This window comes from Pelobates fuscus, chromosome 2, assembly GCF_036172605.1.
Source record: "Pelobates fuscus isolate aPelFus1 chromosome 2, aPelFus1.pri, whole genome shotgun sequence".
Classification (NCBI taxonomy): Eukaryota; Metazoa; Chordata; class Amphibia; order Anura; family Pelobatidae; genus Pelobates; species Pelobates fuscus.
This window is the reverse complement of record NC_086318.1, coordinates 113,523,337-113,544,056: the sequence shown is the minus strand read 5'-3', so window position 1 is coordinate 113,544,056 and position 20,720 is coordinate 113,523,337. Positions and strand designations below refer to the sequence as shown.

The following is a 20,720-nucleotide window of genomic DNA, read 5'->3' as shown; positions in this document are numbered from 1 at the left end:
AAGTACTGTGTCAATACTCCCACAGCCATTCTTCTTTGCTCGTGTACATATAAGTAGAATGGTCGTGTGTGATCAGGTAGACCTAATGCTGGGGCACTCATCAAAGCCTTCTTCACATCTTCAAATGCCGTTTGCTGTTCTTGGGTCCATAAGAAGGGGTCGTGCTCTGTACCTTTGATGGCTGCGTACAGAGGTTTTGCTAGTATCGCATAGCTGGGAATCCATATCCTACAGAAGCCTGCTGCCCCCAAGAATTCTCGCACTTGTCTTCTATTCTTGGGTATTGGTATTTGGCAGACAGCTTCTTTTCTCTCTGGCCCCATAATCCTTTGACCTTCAGAGATATGGAATCCTAGATACTTGACAGTTGGCAAACACAACTGAGCCTTCTTTCTAGACACCTTGTATCCTGCCTTCCAGAGAATGTGCAGTAGATCGTGCGTTGCTTGCTGACAGATTTCTTTTGTAACTGCTGCTATCAACAAGTCATCTACATACTGTAACAATACACACTCTCCTGGGATGGACTCGAAATCCAGTAAATCTTGACTTAGGGCTGAACCAAATAGGGTAGGTGAATTTTTAAACCCTTGGGGCAGTCTTGTCCAAGTCATTTGGCATTTTGAGCCCGTTACAGCGTTCTCCCATTGGAAAGCGAAAATACATTGACTTTCTGCGGCAATTCGGAGGCAAAAGAAGGCATCTTTGAGGTCTAAGACTGTAAAGTAAGTAGCCCCGCCCGGAATTAAAGCAAGCAGGTTATATGGATTGGGTACAACTGGATGTATGCTAACAACCGCATCATTGACTGCTCTTAAGTCCTGCACAGGTCGATACTCATCTGTACCGGGCTTTTGAACAGGCAGCAATGGGGTGTTCCAGGGGGAAGTACAGAATTTTAGGATACCATACCGTATGAACTTATCCAGATAGGATTGGATGTTCTTCTTAGCCTTCTGCGGAATGTGATATTGTCTTAGGCTCACTGGATAAACCCCATGTTTCAGTTCAATTTTTATTGGTGGAATATTGCGGGCCAGTCCTGGTGGGTTGTTCTCTGCCCAAACTCCTGGTATGTTAAACAATGTCTCATCACTCCTAGGGTTTTGGCTAGTCAACACTGTATAAAGTCGCCACTCTTCTTCCTTCGGTACGGATAAAGTCATAATACCTGAAGGTCCATTAAACTTTAAGGATGTTGTTCCATTTGGTAGGAACGTAATCTGCGCTTGTAATTTTGATAGCATATCACGTCCCAGCAATTGGACTGGACATTCAGGCATATAAAGGAATTGGTGTTTTACTACGTGGCCTCCCAATGTACAGAGTCGACTTTTAAGAACCGGTCTTTCAGCACTTCTTCCAGTTGCTCCTATCACAGTAATAGTCCTTCCAGATGGAGGAGCAACTAGATTAGTCACCACTGAATGTTCAGCACCAGTGTCGATCATGAACGCACTCCTTTTCCCCCCTATTGATACATCGACCATAGGCTCCGCTCGACCAAGGGGGATGGAGCCCGGTCGGTATCAATAGTCCTCCATGACCGTGTCAGCCAATCCTACGAAGTCCCTACCTTCTCTATCGCGGGACCTTTGCGCTGCTGGAATATACCTGTCTTCCCTAACACTTCCTCTGTTCCCATTACTCCCTCTATAACCATTACTCCCTCCGGGGCCTCCTCTACCTCTCGCTCTGCCTCTAAAGTTTCCGTAACCTGACCTAGGTCTGTCTCTCTCAGACTGTTCTCTTCGCGGACACTCATTTCTCCAATGCCCTTCTTCCCTACAGTAAGCGCACTGATTTTTACCTAGAGGTTCCTCATTCCATCTACTATCGCCTCTATCTGGGCCCCGTCTATCTACGCCTGCGATCGCTACCGCTAGCATATCAGCCTTTTTACGCATCTTGCGCTCTTCCTCTTTCTTACTTTCTGTATCCCTGTTCATGTAAACCTTATTAGCTACCTCCATTAGTTGGGTGATGGACATACCTGCAAACCCTTCTAACTTTTGTAGCTTGCGCTTAATATCTCCGTAAGCTTGGCTGACAAAGGCGGAGTTAACCATTCGGGAATTGTCTGCGTCTTCCGGATTAAAGGGGGTATACAAGCGGTATGCCTCCAATAATCGGTCATAAAAGACACTAGGCGCTTCATCGCTTTTCTGAATCACCTCAACTGTCTTCGACATGTTAATGGCTTTCTTTCCTCCGGCTTTCATGCCAGCAATTATAGCGTCTCTATAGGCTCTGAGTTGAACCATATCAGCACCATTTACGTTCCAATCGGGATCAGTGTTGGGATAGTGTGTTGCGGCCCATGCTGCTGGATTAGCTTGGTTCAAAGCACGGGCTCTATCTTCTAATGCTTTAATGGCTGCTTGATTTATTCTTGTCCTTTCCTCATTGTTAAATAAAGTCATTAGTAACTGCTGGCAATCAGCCCATGTCGGATTATGCGTCTGTACTATTGAGGTGAACAGATCAGTCATGGCTTGTGGTTTCTCAGTATACGAGGAATTATGGGTCTTCCAGTTTAAAAGGTCGGTAGTGGTAAATGGGACATATACGAAGACAGGGTCAGCGTGTGCCATTTGACCTGCGGCATCGATATAAGCTGACCCGGGATTTAGGCGAAGAGGCATCTGATAGTGCTTTAATTGTTGGGCACCAGTCAACTGTCGGGTTTGGATGGGGCTACGTAGAGAGGCGTCAGTCATGGGTTCCGGTCGGGGAGAGATAGGGTATGGGGATGTGGGAGGTTGGTTTTGGGAAAAGGTGGTAAATAGAACACTTCGGGCCGAGCTAGATGAAGCTTGACCGGAAGTCTGAAGTGGCGCCAAATCAGGATATTCGTTTCTAATGGGGGTGGGTTCTGGTTCCGGAAGGGGAGATTTAGTACGAGGGGGGGTGGATCCTGTACTGGAGGAGGAAGCGGAAGTGGATGAGGGTAATGAGGGGAGGGGTGCAGGACTTCCTGCGTTTGCGTCACTTCTTCTTAACGGAAAGTAAGGGGGCGGCAAAGGGATCTCGGACTCAGGGGGCGTGTCCAAAATGGGCCTAACACCAGTCCTAGTGGACGAACAAGTCCTAGCTACCATGAGGCGACACTGCTCCTCGTGGCATGTCTGGAGCCATTTTGGCGAGTCATTTACGGCCTGTCTCCAACAGTCAATATAAGGAAACTGGCCGTAAAGTTCAGGCCTACCTGATACAGCCACGTGTAAGCGCTGTACCAGAGTTGGATCCAAACTGCCACGTGGCGGCCATGCCGCAACCAAAGTAGGCCACTCCCTAGTACACAAAGTGACCAAACGTACAGGAGACATCTTAACCCCAAAATCACAAATTTTGAATCCCTTTTTAAAATTCTTAACCATACATCCTAAGGGATCCGGAATCGTTGACTGCGACGCACCCATACTTAACAATGGAACGTCGTCGACAACGAATACTATACACGCGTACTATTCAACAGTCACACCCGTTTCCTCTGGCAACAGCACCACGTGGTACGGTTACCAAGTGAAACGTACACAATAACAATAAACACTCAGGGAATTCCCGTACACACACAGCTGTTACACCAGTCACTATATAATCAATATTATGCCCTTTGGCGTAACTATACAGTCACCCACGCTATAATTCTCTATATACGAATTACCCGTCTATAACACACCCCAGTAACATCGTCTTTTACAAATAGCGGTTACAGTACGGTTAGCATAGGTCAAAGCACAAGTTAAGGTCACAATACAATTATTAGTGGTTATGGTGTTAAACATGCAATGGACGACAATGATTAGTACTTATTATACAATGTCAGTAAATATACAGGGTTATGGTACCGTGCACTATAATACAGCAACACACTATTAACACTCTCGCTAGACGGCTGAGCTCGCGCTATCTAACAAGATATACACTTTACTAAACAATCGCTAACACATTTACAATTCCCAACTAAACTATTGGCCAGTACCTTGAATGGACTACCTAAAAACAATCTACATACGTTTTGGTTAGCCACACTGCCCAATCACCACATATATAGCGAGCTAGAGAACCGAATTTACACAGACGCCTCTTAGTCGCACTATACAACGAGCTAGAGGACCGAATTTACACAGACGCCTCTTAGTCGTACTATCAAAAGTCTAGTGGGTTCCAAATTTACACGCCTTCCCACTTAGCCCAGATAGGATGAGAACTAGCGAACCGGATTTACACAGACGCCGCTTAGTCTCCCGGTCCCTCCGACCTAGCGAACAAAATATACACCCTAGAACGCTAGTCTAGACAAGACACCGGTGTCCGGCTAGGGCTATTTTACACCAGAGCGCCCCGCCTGACTAACCAAATCAAACGGTCTGACTAAAGAGCGTTCGATCGAGCGGTGCGCCTTCGCTCCTTCCCTCCGACAGAGGGGGCAGATACAGATTCAAAAACCCCTTTGGGCCTACCGCACAATCGGTATACCCCTAGCGGGTCCTGCCGTCTAAAACAGCAGTTGTCTTACCTCCTCGTTCCTGAACCTGAGTTCACACTCATCGACGGGGACACCCCAGCACTTCTCACGTAGAGGCCGATGATCTCCTGGACAACAGACCAGTGGCGCCGAGACGAAGGGAGGTCCACGCAGAAGTTCAGGGGTGCAGCCGTAGAGAACGTGGGCAAAGATAGACCGTCTCACGCCTCTGCCTCTCAGCTACCGTTGAACGATGAGCTTCCCGGCCAATGCACCAAATGATACCGGAGAAACTGACGGAAGCCAAGCACAGAGAGATGGACACAGGTTTCTTCAGGAAGGAAGAGATTCTTTATTGGATCACCGATCGGGACTCAGAGGGACTAGCGTCACCAAAATACAGCAAAGTCTGAGCCCCGGACAATAGTGCAGGCTCCTTATATAGGCACATAACTCCTCCCATATTAAGCTCCACCCGCACATTCCCTTGACCAATCAATACAAATAAGAATTAACTTCCTGTTTGACCGCATGGCTTGTCCAGCACAATGGAGGAGGGGAATACTATATCCTGTATTCTTGCACATGCTCCGTACACTACTGATCGTATCTTGCCACGTGCAACCAACTGATCGATACGTCAGCATATGCACGTACACATGCCACGTGGTAATCTCGGCCTACTAAATTTATTTTTACCGAGATTCCACCACAGAAACACTTAAAAACACCAGGAATTTCAAGGCACAGTTGCAAGGACAGCTTCCTACCTAGTGTCATTAATAGTAATAATAAGTTTAATGGTTATATTGTACTTTGAAGTGTTCCTTTACCTCTTCTAAAAACAGGGGCTGTCAATCCGCAGCTCTCTATGTGATGATATACACCATGACTCCCATGATCCTTCATAATCCATAAAATGACCATGAAAATTCCGTAGTTAGCAAAGGTCAGACATTGTGTTCACGACTTAATATAGCATAAATGGATTAGAGAATTACACTAGGGGAAGGAAACAAGCATTATAAAACCAATAGAAGACCTACAATAACATGCAGACATTAGGATTTGCATCACTCCTTACCTTAGGACACCTGTAATATTTATTTTATTTTTTTCAAAATTGTTTTTGAAAATAGCAATCTAGTTAACGTATACTTTAGTTACATTTTTTAAAATCACATTGCTGTATCTAAAACATGCCACAACTCTGCAATATAACAGAGACGAAGCTGGAATGTGTATATCCTCAGAGAAAATAAGACAGAAAACAGAAAAACAGTCTGACAGAAACACTGTCCAATTTTATCGCATTGTTTGGCAGACCTTTTGCTTGTAAAAAGGAATAAATAGTTTCACAGGGATTCTTCATAAACTATGTCCTTATTCTATTTACAATTAGTAATAAATTCAGAATAATAATACACAAAACAAACCCACCACCTCACGAGAAAATGAGGCAATTCAGGGCTGTGAAATACATGCTAATGCCTTACCAAACATGGGTGTGTGTACTGCATGACAGGAATCCAATAATCTTACAATTTATTAAACTTGCAATGACCTTTGCAAATTCTGTAATGGCATTTACATAAGGTAAAATAATGTCCATTGCACTCCTACACAAAATCTGCTTCAAATTAAAGTGCTTCCAGGAGAAAAAGTCATACCAATGAAATGTCTTGGTGGTAAATGCTTAATTATTACGTGTTGAAATCCAATGGAGTCTGATCCAAAGCGGCAGGTGGGACACAAAATAAAAAAATAAAATCTTTGCATTTAAGTTTGTGTTAGAAAACATGTCTGTTATAATTATGCAGTTTCCATTCTCATCACTAATGACTGGAGATACAGCTGCATTTGAACAAGGCATGGCATCTCATGAAGTTAAAGGATCACTATAGTGTCAGGAACACAAACATGTATTTCTGATCCTATAGTGTTAAAACCACCATCTAGCGCCCCAGGGCCCCTCGTGCCTCCATGAACATAGCAAAATCTTAATGTACTCAAACCCGAAGCTGTAACTCTGCATGCTGTTTGACTCAGAAAAACAAGCAGTCTGCTGACATCATCAGAAGTGGTAGCCTGATCCAATCACAATGCTTCACCATAGGATTGGCTGAGACTGACAAAGAGGCAGATCAGGGGCAGAGCCAGCATGATTCAAACACAGCCCTGGCCAATCAGCATCTCCTCATAGAGATTAATTGAATCAGTGAATCTCCATGAGGAACGTTCAGTGTCTGCATGCAGAGGGAGGAGACACTGAATGCTTGGATGCATTTTAGGCAGCCATGACCCAGGAAGGATCTCTAACAGCCATCTGAGGAGTGGCCAGGGAAGTTCTCACTAGGCTGTAATGTAAACACTGCATTTTCTCTGAAAAGACAGTGTTTACAGCAAAAAGCCTGAAAGTAATGATTCTACTCACCAGAACAAATTCAATAAGCTGCAGTTGTTCTGGTGACTATAGTGTCCCTTTAAGAGGGTAAAGCCCTAAAAGTCATCACCCCACCATCTTCAAACTTTATCAGCCACCACTGTTCAAAGGGCTAAGTGACAGGAATGACAGCAAGGTCAACTCAGACCTTTACTCTTCCAAAGTACCCATTAATTAAAGCGGCACTGTCATCTATCTCCCCCATGCAAAATTAGTATTTCATGTTATGCTCTGCATGAAGACACTGAGTTCTACCCATAAAGATTAATTGATCTCTATGAGGAGATGCGGATTGGCGCAGTGTTTTGCCAAGCATGTGCAATAGCCTCCCAATGCATTCCTATTGTCACGGTTGATGATCAACAGTGGTAAAAAAAGTAAAATACCTTTAAACTCCTTACTGAGGGGGGCCAGCTACCTAAACTGGTACTCCAGCTCTGTAGTGTTAAGAATACATGTTTGCAGTCATAACATTATAGCGTTCCTTCAAGTGTTTATTGTGCTTGGAGTAACACTTTAAGCAGACCAAGTATGTTCACGCAACCTGATTTGATTGGAGATTTAGTAAGTCATGCACAAAATGCTAGTAGCCAGAATAGAATGAGAGGGGGTGGCAAAACAAAGTCAATACTGTAGATTTTGTGCCACAATAGTTTATTTTAATATATCTTCATTGCTGCAAAAACAGTGTTTTTCTTATCTAAAGGTAAACTATAGGCACCCAGACCACTTCAGCTCATTGAAGTGGTCAGGGTGCAGTGCTTGGTCGCCCTTAGTCCTGTAATGTGAAAAACTGGAGTTCTAGGTAAACTGTAATGTTTACATTGAAGGACCAAGACTGCCTATAGTGGCTGTCAATTAGACCAGTGTTTCCCAACCCAGTCCTCAAGGCACACCTACCAGTCCAGGATTTAAGGATTACCCAGTTTTGTCTAAGGTGTTTTTAGAAAAAAAAGAAAAAACAACACCTTAGACAAAACTGGGTAATCCTTAAATCCTGGACTAGTAGGTGTGCCTTGAGGACTGGGTTGGGAAACACTGAATTAGACATCTACTAGAGGCACTTCCTGGTGGCTGACTTTTGGGTGCCTGACACTAGACCTCCTCATGCTCTGCATAAGAACATCCAGCTTCAGTAAAATGCTTTCCTATGGGGAGGGCCTAAGGTGCTTGCTGCGCATTAGCTCCCCCCACCAGGTGACGTCTGAGGAGGTGGAGCTGCAACCCAGCGTCGAGGGAGATCGGTGCTGGATTCGGGTGAGTAAACAGTTTTTTTTTTTGTTTTTTTAACCCTTTCCATGAGAGAGGGTGGGTGGGTTAGAGGGAAATTTAGTGTAAGGAATACAACTTTGTATTAGTTACACTATAGAATCCCTTTAAGTGTTGCACTGTGCAATTGCAAGTGGCATTGTTTTAGGTCTGCTGTGTCTGTTTTCAATGAGAAGAGAAAGGAGAAAAAAATAAAATAAAACTAGACTGGTGTCCTGAGGTCATTTATATTCTTTGTTGGATCTATCAAACATTACCAGAATGGCAAAAAAAAAAACAACATGCATTTTCTATGCAGCCCATGTATAAGTTTTCTCATGCATTAGACCAAATAAAATAAGCCAATTGAGTCAAAGCATTTGAAGAGCAAGATGTTTAACCTTTATGAGCATTTTTGAAGGTGAAATAGTAGCCTTATAAGTCTAGTGATGAAGTGAAATAATAGATCATTGTAGCATCTTGTAATACTTTGTATTGGACAAACGGAATTTTGGAAAGATTATTCTGCATAAGAATGAAATCATGAAGAGAAAACAAAACATCACAAACAAAACCCCTCCATTAAAATATATATTTTTTTTATTGTTGTATTTTCTTACGACCCTCTGGAAACAAAATCCCTTTTTCCCCCTACCCTAATCAGACCTCAGTATTATCTGTTCTTATCTTGTTTCAACTAATTTATCACAACTCAGGTTTGTAGATTTTTGTATTTTGAAATTTGGCTTTTCAAATATTTTTCCAAAATCCTTGAGCGGCAAAGTGAAAGCTCCGCACGCAGTTCTGGAGGAGAGGTGCACCAAGTTTTGGGATGAGCAGACAGGCTAGTAGAGGAAGATGGAGTGCTACAAAGCCCTACACAGAGGGTACAGGTTGACAGAGTACCTCACTAACGTCACTAACCAAAACAAAAGCAGACACCAAGTATCGGGACAATGATCACTAGCTGGCAGTAGAGAGCTGCGGCTCAAATCCAAATGGAAACCACAAATAGCCAGGAAGTATACAATGTGACTGTGGGGAAATAGAAACTGGGATACATTTTCTCTTTTACTGTGCTAAATGCTATTCTGTAAGGTATAAATACCTCCTCATAATAGTAGTAACTCAGTCTTCCAAAAAAAAAGAAATGACAGGAAAAACTGTCCACTATGCTGGAAGAAAATATGTTACAAACGAATAAACAAAAATGTTGTTTCATGTTAATTTAACGTGTAAACGCTGCTGTTACATGCCACAGAAAGCAGACAGGTCTTTTTCTTTTAGTTCCACATTTCTAGTAAGAAAAGAAGAAAAAAAAAAAAAAAAGAAAAGAAAGCAATTAAGAGTTTGTGTTCTGCATCTTGTGACAGGCCAGACATTTGTCTTTTGCTCTTCGTAGGTTACTCAGGAGATAAATCACAATGAAAATAATCAGAAAAGCATCCGTTACAGGGCAGTACACAGGACCAGGCTTGAAGTCCATTAATGACAGATATTCTAAGAGTCTTTCCAAGATTCTTTATCATTGCAACACACGAATACATTCAAGGGGTTTTACAAAAACCAGAAATGTGAACCTTTCATGCCTACTTCTGATAGGGAACTACTACCAGGAAACAATGAAATAGCTGATTTTCAAATGCAGCTTCCTTTTTCCAGAACTCCTTAGCATTTTAAAAATTGATTGCGGAAAGATTGGATCTTCTGTCTGATGTCATGTAGGATAAAAGACAGTCACTATCAGAGTCTCCATCTATAGCGTGTAATGAGCTGGGTTAGCTCTTAGCCTTTCCTTTCCTCACTGGAAGCTGCCCTGTTGCCTCCAGATATTTATTGACCAGTTCTTCTTGTGTAATGGGCAGGCACGGCTGATATCTGTTGTATTCCATTGTGTATTCACCTTTTCCCTACAATAGAATAGTACAAAATATAAATAACTGAATACACTTTAATTTTAGATTGAATTCAGTATGAGACAGATAAATGTTTAACATATGACATATCCCTTACAATGCATGTTGTATGGGTAAAGAAACGCTCTGAACACAACTCTGAACAACTCATATTCATGCTGTATTTTCCCCCAGTTCAAAACTCTATTTAAAATAAATACATATTGCTACTTTCTGCAGCATATCTCACACAGCAACGTTAAGTAATTGGGATAACCTTCATTGATGAGAGTAGAATTGCACCCTTTTTTACTTAGTAAAGTCTCTCCTATTAGCACATTGCACAGTTACATATAAAGTATAGTACACTATGAAAAAATCGAATTTAATATGTGGGCATAGTCAAGTTAATTAATGAAAGAATCACTTTTTTGCCTCATTATTCCACTTAAAACATGGATTCCTTAGAGTTTATGTTTGCTGTATACAACATGTTTGAAACACAACTCAGGAAGAGATGCAAAGCCAGTGAACCACTCATGGACAGCTGTTTCATTGTTAATGCAAATCATCAGCATGAGGTTGGTTACTGACTTGCTATCAAGGCTTGGTGTTACCTGCAGAGCACAAACCAAAAAAGTTATAGTGGGGGAAAAAAGTGATTGAAAACCCCTCCCACCGGAGTCAATGCATTGTTTAACACTGATCTGCACACCAAGCAAGCCATAAGACTTGCCTTTTCCACAGATATCTCAAATTTGCAGTGATGTTTTACACAAACACACACCACATTTTTATATATTACATTTTAAAGTTAACAGTTCTAAAACAGCCTTATTCTGAGTAAGGGATGAGTATTTTTTAGCTGTGAGGTTATAACGGATACTGAAGAGATTACCTGGCTCCTGCAGGATTAAGAGACTTTTTATAGAAACTGCGTTTTTTTGAAAACCAAAGGGAATTCCATTTCCTATAAGCTGGAAGAAAAATCTGGGGGTCCAGAATCATACATCCCTCCAACTCCAGTGATACCAATGTTAACAGGCGATTTGCATTATAATTTTCAAGTGATGTGGGATGCCCACATTTGAAAGAATGTTTTTGTGCTTTCAAATGTGAGTTCTCATGCACCGTGAGACAGATGACAACATGTCAAACTACTATGTTGGAACTCTTTCCATAGAAAAATAAAATAAATCAGGTGAATAATTTATGAAATGTTAACACTTTTTTTTTTTTTTTTATATAAATAAAACACAAATCTGCTTACCTCTGTACATGACCTAAGTTCTGATGCATAGCCAAACATATCATTTAAAGGAACCTGAGGGGCGGAAAAAGAGAAAATCATTCCACTCATATAGCACAACAAAACAAAAGGTTACACAAACTAAATATAGTTAGAACAAATTTGCTGCAATCTATATTTCCACAAATATTAAAAGAAACCCGGAGCATGCTATACATAGTTCATCCAAAATGAAAATGTTTGTGAAATAAAAGTTCCACTAGATGGTTTAATTAAATTGATCGACATGCATGTCAACTTACATCTGCATAGAGAGTGAAATATCCTTCGGATCCATCTTGACCTACAATCACTCCATGCCTACGGTTGATACCAGCAAATACAGGTCCTTGGAATTCAACAGGGGCTACGACCTCCACTGACATTATTGGCTCTAAGATCGTAATAGTGGACCCCTCCATTGCTGGGGAAGAAAGTACATGCTCATTTCAGACATTGTTATCAATTAAAAAAAGAAAAAGAAAAAGTTTACTTTTGGGGTAAGGGAGGGAGTTTCTTGGCAACTATAACATTTGTGACATCTATTTAAATATAAAAACACACATACACACAGATAAAATAGTTAATAAAGTCATACTTGACAGATGTCTGAGACTGAACCATACAATTCAATGTGTGTTTGCAAAATATCTGCCACGTAACAGATAGCTACCTCTCCAGTTCAGGTAAATTATGATAGTGTATCAAAGATTCATTTAAAAGTCCATGAAATGTAGTGCTTTCTACATAAAATTATATTTTCTAAGAGCATTCAAAGTCTCAGTATGATATGTACTGTGTAGGTTACATAACTGTTTTGGAACAGTGCTGCATTTATTCCTGATAAAAAAATGTTGCTACTTTTGACGACATGTGTTGTTTTCAAAAGATAAATGTTAGAGGGGGCTTCTAAACATATAAAAAAAAAAAACTCATCAAATTTTACAATCTGAACATGAAAGTGAACAAGCAAAGTGTTAATATGTGCTGCTACGAGGGGAGGAGCCTGACCTTGACAGGGAGCGGACGCTTATTCACATCACTCCGTACTAATCTCCCTCTAAAGCTTGTTTTTTTGGGGCTACATTGAGCATCCTGGAGCTTAATGCTTCGACTCTCACCCAAGAACCAGACAGCAACGACATATGCCGTTTCTACACACCCCTAAGTCAAAGCGGCAGAAATGCAGATCTGGGGAATAACATCCACGTCTGGGCCTCGATTTGTTAATCGTGCTCAACTGTTTGATTCCTGCAGGAGACCCAGTCTCAGGGACTGCACCAGCACATCTCAGCCAGCGCCCCAGCCTGATATGGGAAGGAAGAACTAGCGTCCCACACCTGAATTGCCATCAGGATCGAGGTATTCCGGGGCCCTACTTCAATGGTAGCCCCAGCCCTAAATGGCGCCACCTGACAGCCATGCAGCCGCGGAGGCCCAGCCGGAATACTAGCAATCCGACCCAACACGGCGGATGCAAACACAACCGGACACCCAAGGAGGGTCAGACCCTGTCACCAAGCAGGATTTCCACAACCTAGTAGCCAATCTAGAATTTTCTGGCTGCAGATGTGGTGATCATCAAAAGTCGACATGCAAGCAATCACCAACAGAATGAATACCTCCGAGGAGGACATTGCTGGCCTTGTACAGAGTCCTGTATTGTGGACAGTCCCTGTTTATCAACTGCAGGCCGCCCAAGTTGCCCTATCTATTCACTTCACGGTTCTGGACGACAGATCCCGCTGCAATCACCTCAAGATACGGGGCATACCTGAAGCAGTCGCACCAGAGTAACTCCCGCATTATGTCCTGCGCCTCGTGGCCTCAATGTTGCCACCAAACCAGGCAAAGAAATTGTCACTGGATGGGACCTACCACCTTCTGGGGTCCGGTGGGGTTCCCATGGCTTGAGATGTTATTGTCCGCTGCTCATTAGCACACGATAAAAGAGCCCTGGTAAAGCCCTGAGAGGCAAGACGCCATTTCTATTTGAAGGCTCCCATCTTACATTCTATCAGGATTTAAACCGATCCACCCTGCAGTGGCAATGGTCATTACACCCTGTCACCAACCAACTGAGAGCAGCTGGATTGGAATACCGATGGATGTCCCCAAGTTACCTCGTAGTAACGCACGACAGGACAGCACACAAAATTTCCTCTCTAGCAGAAGCACCAGCCCTCCTGCAGGTCTTAGGCTTACCTTTGCCTTCCTCTGACCCTGGCGGACTGCAGTACAGCCATGTATGGAACCCAACTAACACTGTCCTCTCCCCCACCCTGCGCCAAACCCGATACCAGGGACCTGAGTTCAAAAGGGACTGTAATGCCTCAATGCGGTTCGAAGTTCTTCCTTATTGTTTTGCTTTGATATTATTGTTAGCGTTTGCTTTGTACTCACCCAACTGCCGGTAAGCTGAATACACAGAATCTCCTTCTAAGAGGACATGCAGTACCTGGTTCCTTAACCACCGGAGCTCTCTTACTTTGATCCACATAGTGGATGTTTGGCTCTTACTCAGGGTTTCTCCCTCCTCCCCCACCACGGTTAGGTGTACACTAACTGATGGCCTGATATTTTACCTACTGGTAACCCAAATATGAATCTCACGTTAAGTAACAGGTTTTAGAACCTAGTCGCTCAGTATACTCTACAGGCTGCTCACTCGCTTCCTACATAAAATGTGTCAATGCTGGTCTACCATAACCTTGTATATGCTACTCTGAACTAGGTTGTGTAAATTTATAATCTGCTTTTTCATTCATGTTATACGATTGTACTCAAACCAAGCTTTGATATGAGAAAAAATTATAATAAAAACAGAGTGTCAAAAAATATGTGCTTCTACCGAGCAAAAACGTTGTGGCATATTGTTTGGTTTCATGACAATAAAAATAAGGTAGCTATTCAATAATCTCGGAATTGTGAAAACAGACCACAGATTTAGTAATATTAAAATAGTTTTAAACTGCAATTCCATCATAAATCTCCCACAATCTTTAGCTGACTAAACAACACCTGACCAGGTTATTTACTACAGTGAGAATTCAAAGTGAATTTAAAATGTAAGGCAAAGTAGCTGAAATGGAAGGATGGCCAAGTTAGAGAATCTTTCCAATATTATTTAAACCTTAAATTTGAAATTCTCTTTGAACTCTCGCTTTAGTGAATAACCCTGTGAAAGTGTTGTACAGTATATTCTTACAGGAAGGTATGCACAAAAAAAATAAATCTCAACTAAAAATACAAAAAAAGATATTAAAACAAATGCATTTTATTTTTGTCTATATCATCAAAGAGAAGAGAGTTAGTTTGATCAAAATAGAAGTACAGAATGCCATAATCCACTGCATTACACTGTGCTTTGCAGAGAAATTAGACATATTTATTGCAGAAACTAAAAGGTCTAATCACTTGATAGGGAATTTAATAATAAATGCCAAAACAGATCGTCTGAAAGAAAAGCTCCAAGATAAAGTCAAACCTTGTTTTTAAATTTCATTATTATTTTATCCTGGATTTCGCTATTTGGTTTTCAACATAATTGACCATCTTAGGTCTGTACCTTGTTTCAAAGCTCCTTCGCCAGCTCTGATGAAAGAGATTTCGTTGGAATCCACCATGTGATGTGCACCGTCCTCCAAAACAAAACGTAATCCTGAAATCTTGTGCCCAGTAAGGGGGCCTCTCTCACAGGCATCCAGGAAACCCTGTATTAAACATGGCAGCAGTTAAAGAGTATACAAGATGCCCCGGCCTGTGCATCTACATTCAGGAAATGCACATGAGAAACATCTGCAGAATAAATGAAACAAGAAGAAAAGGAGGAGGAAAAAAAGTTGACAGTGCCTCTATTTTAATGCAGTAAAGGATTTGGAACTTGTGCAGTGACCTTTCATCAAGAATAATAATAACTAGAAAAGCTACAATTTCTGGGGAAATTGTGAAGTGTTCTTGCCTCCACCAGTAGTCTACAACTGGAGTGGGCGGAGTAACTGTTATTATTTATTTATATAGCACATTTAATATCAATGTTGTTGCCCAAAGTGCTTCACAGTTACATTAAAACATACAGTTATAAAAAAATGAGCAGGTGTAAAATGCTTTGTCTATGACATCACTTGCTGTTGCAGCCTGGCACAGGTCAGAGTATTTTTGCGGTTGCCATCTTCAAACGGTCATATTTCTAAAACTATAAATCCTACAGTGAAGAGCTTTATATTGTGAGAATCACAAGACCCAGACCTACATTTTGATGTATAGTATGTCTCTGAGATATTAACAATGAAGCCACAGTCGCAGTTTAGAAAATGCCCTTCAAATGTGAGCTTTGCAGAGTAGAGTTTCAATGAATGTCAATGGAAGGCGTGAGTTGCAAACAAATGGTCATATTGTGAAAACTATCAGGACTATGGCTTAGCCGTGGACATTTCTAGTGGCAGCAGGGATAGCTGAACGTTTTGATATAAGATTTGTGTAGGTGGGCCTGAAAATGAGGGAGTGGTGGCAGTTTAGAAATCATGTCCTGATTTTTCAGCTTTTGCCAGCTCCCACTCTAGCTTTGCCATTCATTCCTATGGGACAAATTTCGCCACAAGAACGACGATATTCCGTGAACCATTCGGCGAAACGTTCCACAAAGTAATAGCAATCCGATCGGGAACAATCTGCACGTTTTGGTATATTTTTGTCTATGTAGTGTAAAAACTGTGGGAGGAGTTAGGGTGGCAAATTTGGCTATAATAAGAATAATAAGAATAATAATAATAATATATATGTGAGATAACATTAAGTGGTCTTGCTATGCAAGAACACTTAATAAGGGGAAATAAGAACATCCCGCATTGTGAACAGCAACCCAATACATGTGGATGCCTAGAATGCACGTTTAAAAAAAAAATGAAAAATTAATAATAATTTTACTTAGTGCAAATTTTCTTGTTTCCTTAATATAGTGGCAGCACCCAGGTACTTTGTTATGCTGGACAAGTAGTCTTGTAAAAAAAACTTAAAATAATAAATCAACCCCTCCCACTCACACTTTAAATGTCACTATTCCACAGACAACCTAAGCAGCCATAACAAGAAAATACTTGTCCAGCATAAGGAAACACATCCGATCGGTAGTAAAAAATTTTTTTTAAAAAAAGTCCTATGCTACTAGCCAGCCCTTAAAGGTTATTTGCCACTGCAAGGTTTGAGGTTCCATGGCACACTCGCCAGGGGTAAATTATTATTACTCAGGGCTAAATAGTCACTTGACAAAAGGCAAGTGGAAATTCTGAGCCCTGTTTACAGGAACAAAAAAAACCCTCATACATTTAGCTTCTAACATGGTGTAAAATTAAATATGAATAGCACAGTATTGAGAAAGTTCAGTCATAATTACATATTGGAAAGGGAAATGAAAAAAAAAGTGATTGGCAATGCTCCAACCATAAAAATGTTCTGGTCTTTTACAATCATTAGCAACAATCAGAAAACAAAAAACGTTCAGAGAGCAGGTTCTTAAATGAATCTGAAAAGGCTGGAGAAGTAAAAGCTCATTTTATTTTCCAAAAAGTACAGTGAAGTCTGTATATTCAGCTATTGCTTGAATCTTATAACGGTCTGAAGATTGTGATGGTGCCTAACAAAAGGGAATGTGAAGTGAGACACACGATATAGCCATTAGGTGGCGCTATAGCTTGCACATCATTCCAGAGTAAAAGGGCTACAGAACAAAAAATGCTTATAATACTGTTCATGCAGAACTTACCTTTTCAACCGCAGGGACAAACTGCTTGGGAACATTTGTTCCAACTGTTCGATCTTCAAATTCAAGTTTAGTGTACTCCTCAGGCTCAAGAGGCTCAACAAAACCAATGACTTTACCATACTGACCCGATCCCCCAGACTGCTTTTTGTGGGTAAACTCAAACCTAGAATAGACAACATACACAGTGGCTGTTCATAGTCTGTATATTTTAAACACTGAATTAGAGATTCAGATTGAAAACATCACAACACCACAAGCTTAGAGTAAGGCAGTATCAATGCTTTAACAAGAGACGTAGTAAATAAAATGGTGAATATTTCGGGGAAGGGATTGGGTAGTTTTTTTTTTTTGTTTTTTTAAATTCTTTATTTTTGAGTGCAGAGTTAATTACAGGCGTAAGCAGTGACATATTCAGAAAAACATAGCATTTTAAGCATTTGGGACATGTAGTCAAGAGGTACTGCACATTTTTTTTTAAAAGAAAACAAAATAAGAACATTAGTTAGGTAGACTATGGCTAAATATTGACGTACATAGTTTAAACAGTTAAATGTAATTCTATGCTGGTTTATCCAGGTTCTAAACAGGTTCTATTACAAAAAGTCGTGCTGCGGCTGAATAACTGGCTTCAACATTGACGCTTCAATGGTTACACATGTTTATAAAATGTAGATTATATTGGCAGGCTAAGAAAACGATAGACATATGAACCGTGTAGCAGTTATAGCCTGGGCGGTGGGGTTGTGTCTTTTCACCGCTTGTCCTCCTCCGGTGCCGTCAATCTGGATCATCCAATGCCGGCTTTGGATGTTTGGCAGGCGGGCCAGGTGCAAAGCCGGTCTGAGCTGTCACGCTGCGTGGCAAAGCCTCTGGTCTCAGGCAGGCGAGTCGGCTCTGAGGTAGTCCTCGGGGTCTTTCTTGTAGGCGCAGGTTTAGATTTTGGCCTCGTGTGGGAACCACTGGATGGTTTCTGCGTTGTCGCTTTGGGTGAAGAGCGCTGCTTGATCCGTCGCCATGTTGGGGCTCTCTCTTCTGACGGAGCTGGGGGCTTGGAAGGTGGACTCCGCGGCATGCGGTAAGTGTCCGTTGGTAGAGGGGCAGGGCAGCTCATCAGCCGCTCCAGTCGCCTCCAGAAGTTGGAGAAATGTCTGTCCAGCCTGGAGAGGATGTCCTCTCGGTCAGCGCCGGGTTGTGGTGACCACGCGGTGTCCGCCATATTGGGTACTGTGCCGCTGTCTCCTGTCACCCAGGCCACCTCCGTTGGTGCTGGGTATTCCTCCCAGTGGGGACCGGGATCACCCCCCCGGTCCATAGGGGGGGAGTAACGGGGCCCTGGTACATGCTTAGTCGCTTTCCGGTCTCTCCGGTCCAGGGGCTCGGCCGCGTCCCCCGCCCGGCCTACACCAGGCTGCATCTGCCACGGTGAAGCCGCAGGTCCCCCAACAGGTTTTTTAACGATTCTCCGCTTGGTCGGTATGTTGGGTTCATAGGGCCTCGCTCGGGTTCCCCCCTTTGGGGTAATAACAGGCTTAGTTTTGCTCCTTTTGCCAAAGTCGCAGAGGAGCTCCTCCGTGGCACGTCTGCTCTCCATGGCGGTCAGGCCCCACCCCCCCGGGATTGGGTAGTTTTAAAGGAGCATTACTCTTCACAAAGACATGTCAAATCACAAAGGATCAGATACATGTTTATACATTACAGAAGAAATATATACAGACATTCCTCACTTACTGACCAGTTTCCGTTCCTACAACCCGGTCGTAGAATGAATTGGTTGGTAAGTGAGGAGTTAAGGGATTCCCTGCTCTGGTGCGTTCGTCTATGTTCGGGGAAGTAGGTTGCAAAACGAAGGGCCACTTATAATGTAATTTGTGAAAAACCTTTTTTTTTTTTATATAATTCTTTGTTTTTGTAGTGCTTAGGAATGCATGCTTGCATAGACATAACAATAATAGTCAACGTATATAAATTGCAGTGATAAATTATGTCATGCTGAGAGACTTGCACTTTTTGTGTAAATTCAACATCAAGAGTAAAACATTCATGTCTTAACTGCTATAAGAAGTAGAACTGCTATGTTTACAGCTGCAGGGTTAACCCTAGATCGACCTGGCACCTAGACCACTTCATTGAGCTGAAGTGGGGGGGGTGCTTATAGTGGTCCTTTAATGCCGTTACGGCGTTCTATGCCGTCCCAGTTATAATGGGCTTTCAACCCCAGGAGCTCCACGGTACTTACCTCCACCGCGAGTCGCTTCAGGAGGACTGCCTGACAGCCCAGGCAGCCCTCCCACGGCAAATCAGACCCCTGGGGGCCATGTGATCGGTCTCAAAGAGCGATCACATGGCCGCAATAGCTGGCTGTGGATCTGCCAGCAGGGGGACTGTCTGGGCCATCAGACAGTCTCCCTGCTGGTGGGAGGTGTAAAAAAAAATAAAAAAATTATTAAACAGGTTAAAATAAATTAAATGTGTGTGTGTGTGTATATATACACCCACATACATACACACACATATATATATACATCATATATATGCAACGTCATGCGTAGTGTATTTTAATATAAGTACATATATGAGTATTAAAATACACTTAGAATGAAGTTACATATAGGATATATATGTTATATACATAATACATATATTTTATATTTATATATACGTATAATTACATTAATAAATAAAATTATTAAATAAAATATTTTTTAAAATGAAATTATATATACATATGTAATTTCATTCTAACTGTATTTTGTTATTTATATATATATATGTAACAAAATACACTTAGGATGACATTCTATATATATCTATCTATATATAAAATACAAATAACCGCAAATATATAAATATATATATATATATATATATATATATATATATATATATATATATATATATAAATGAGTACATAAGTATACACGTAGAATTTAAATACATATATATGTACCTGTATATATATTAAAATTCTACGTGTATATTTAAGTAATCTTTTAACATAATTATGTGATTTTATGAATTAAAATGAGATTGACGTGCCTGACAACCCAGGAACAAAGTGCAGAGAATGTAATTCGCAAGCACTATAGTTAACCCCGTAACTTTCCAAGACATCATAAAACCTGTACATAGGGCATACTGTTTTACTCGGGATTAGTGTTATAAACACTGGCCAAATATTTGTTTATTGCTTTTTCCACACAAAAACAAATATAAACGCTAACTTTGGCCAGTGTTTGTGACTACTAAAAAAGACTGGACTAACCCCATTTGCAATACCTTGGGTTGTCTACTTTTGCAAATGATATGCCATCATGGGGGTAATTCTCATTCCTGGGCTACCACATGGTCTCAAAGGTAACATTACTAATCTGGCAAATTCCAATGTGAAAAAAAATGAAAAATGAAATGTGCCATATTTGACCCTGTAACTTTCCAAAACACCGTAAAACCTGTTAATGGGGGGTACTGTTGTACTCGTGAGACATCGCTGAATACAAATATGTGCATTTTATTTCAGTAAGAGCTAACAGTATTATGCTATGTACAGTTAAAATGGCAGGCGGAACTACAAATTATTAGAAAAATCTTAATTTCTCAAAGTTTTTATTTTATTT

The 20,720-nt window shown here is 41.3% G+C and overlaps 1 protein-coding gene across 1 annotated transcript in view; it reads right to left on the bottom strand.

Annotated features, from left to right (window-relative positions):
- Window positions 1–8,790: 8,790 nt before the first annotated feature.
- GFM1 (G elongation factor mitochondrial 1) overlaps window positions 8,791–20,720 on the bottom strand; it is a 36,618-nt gene continuing 24,688 nt past the window's right edge. The window contains exons 14-18 of the mRNA XM_063442581.1: window positions 17,107–17,269; window positions 14,914–15,058; window positions 11,609–11,769; window positions 11,328–11,381; window positions 8,791–10,072 (exon numbers count right to left, since the gene is read on the bottom strand). Coding sequence (XP_063298651.1) covers window positions 9,941–10,072; window positions 11,328–11,381; window positions 11,609–11,769; window positions 14,914–15,058; window positions 17,107–17,269 — 655 coding nt within the window. The 3' untranslated portion in view covers window positions 8,791–9,940. The remainder of the gene's footprint in view (window positions 10,073–11,327; window positions 11,382–11,608; window positions 11,770–14,913; window positions 15,059–17,106; window positions 17,270–20,720) is intronic.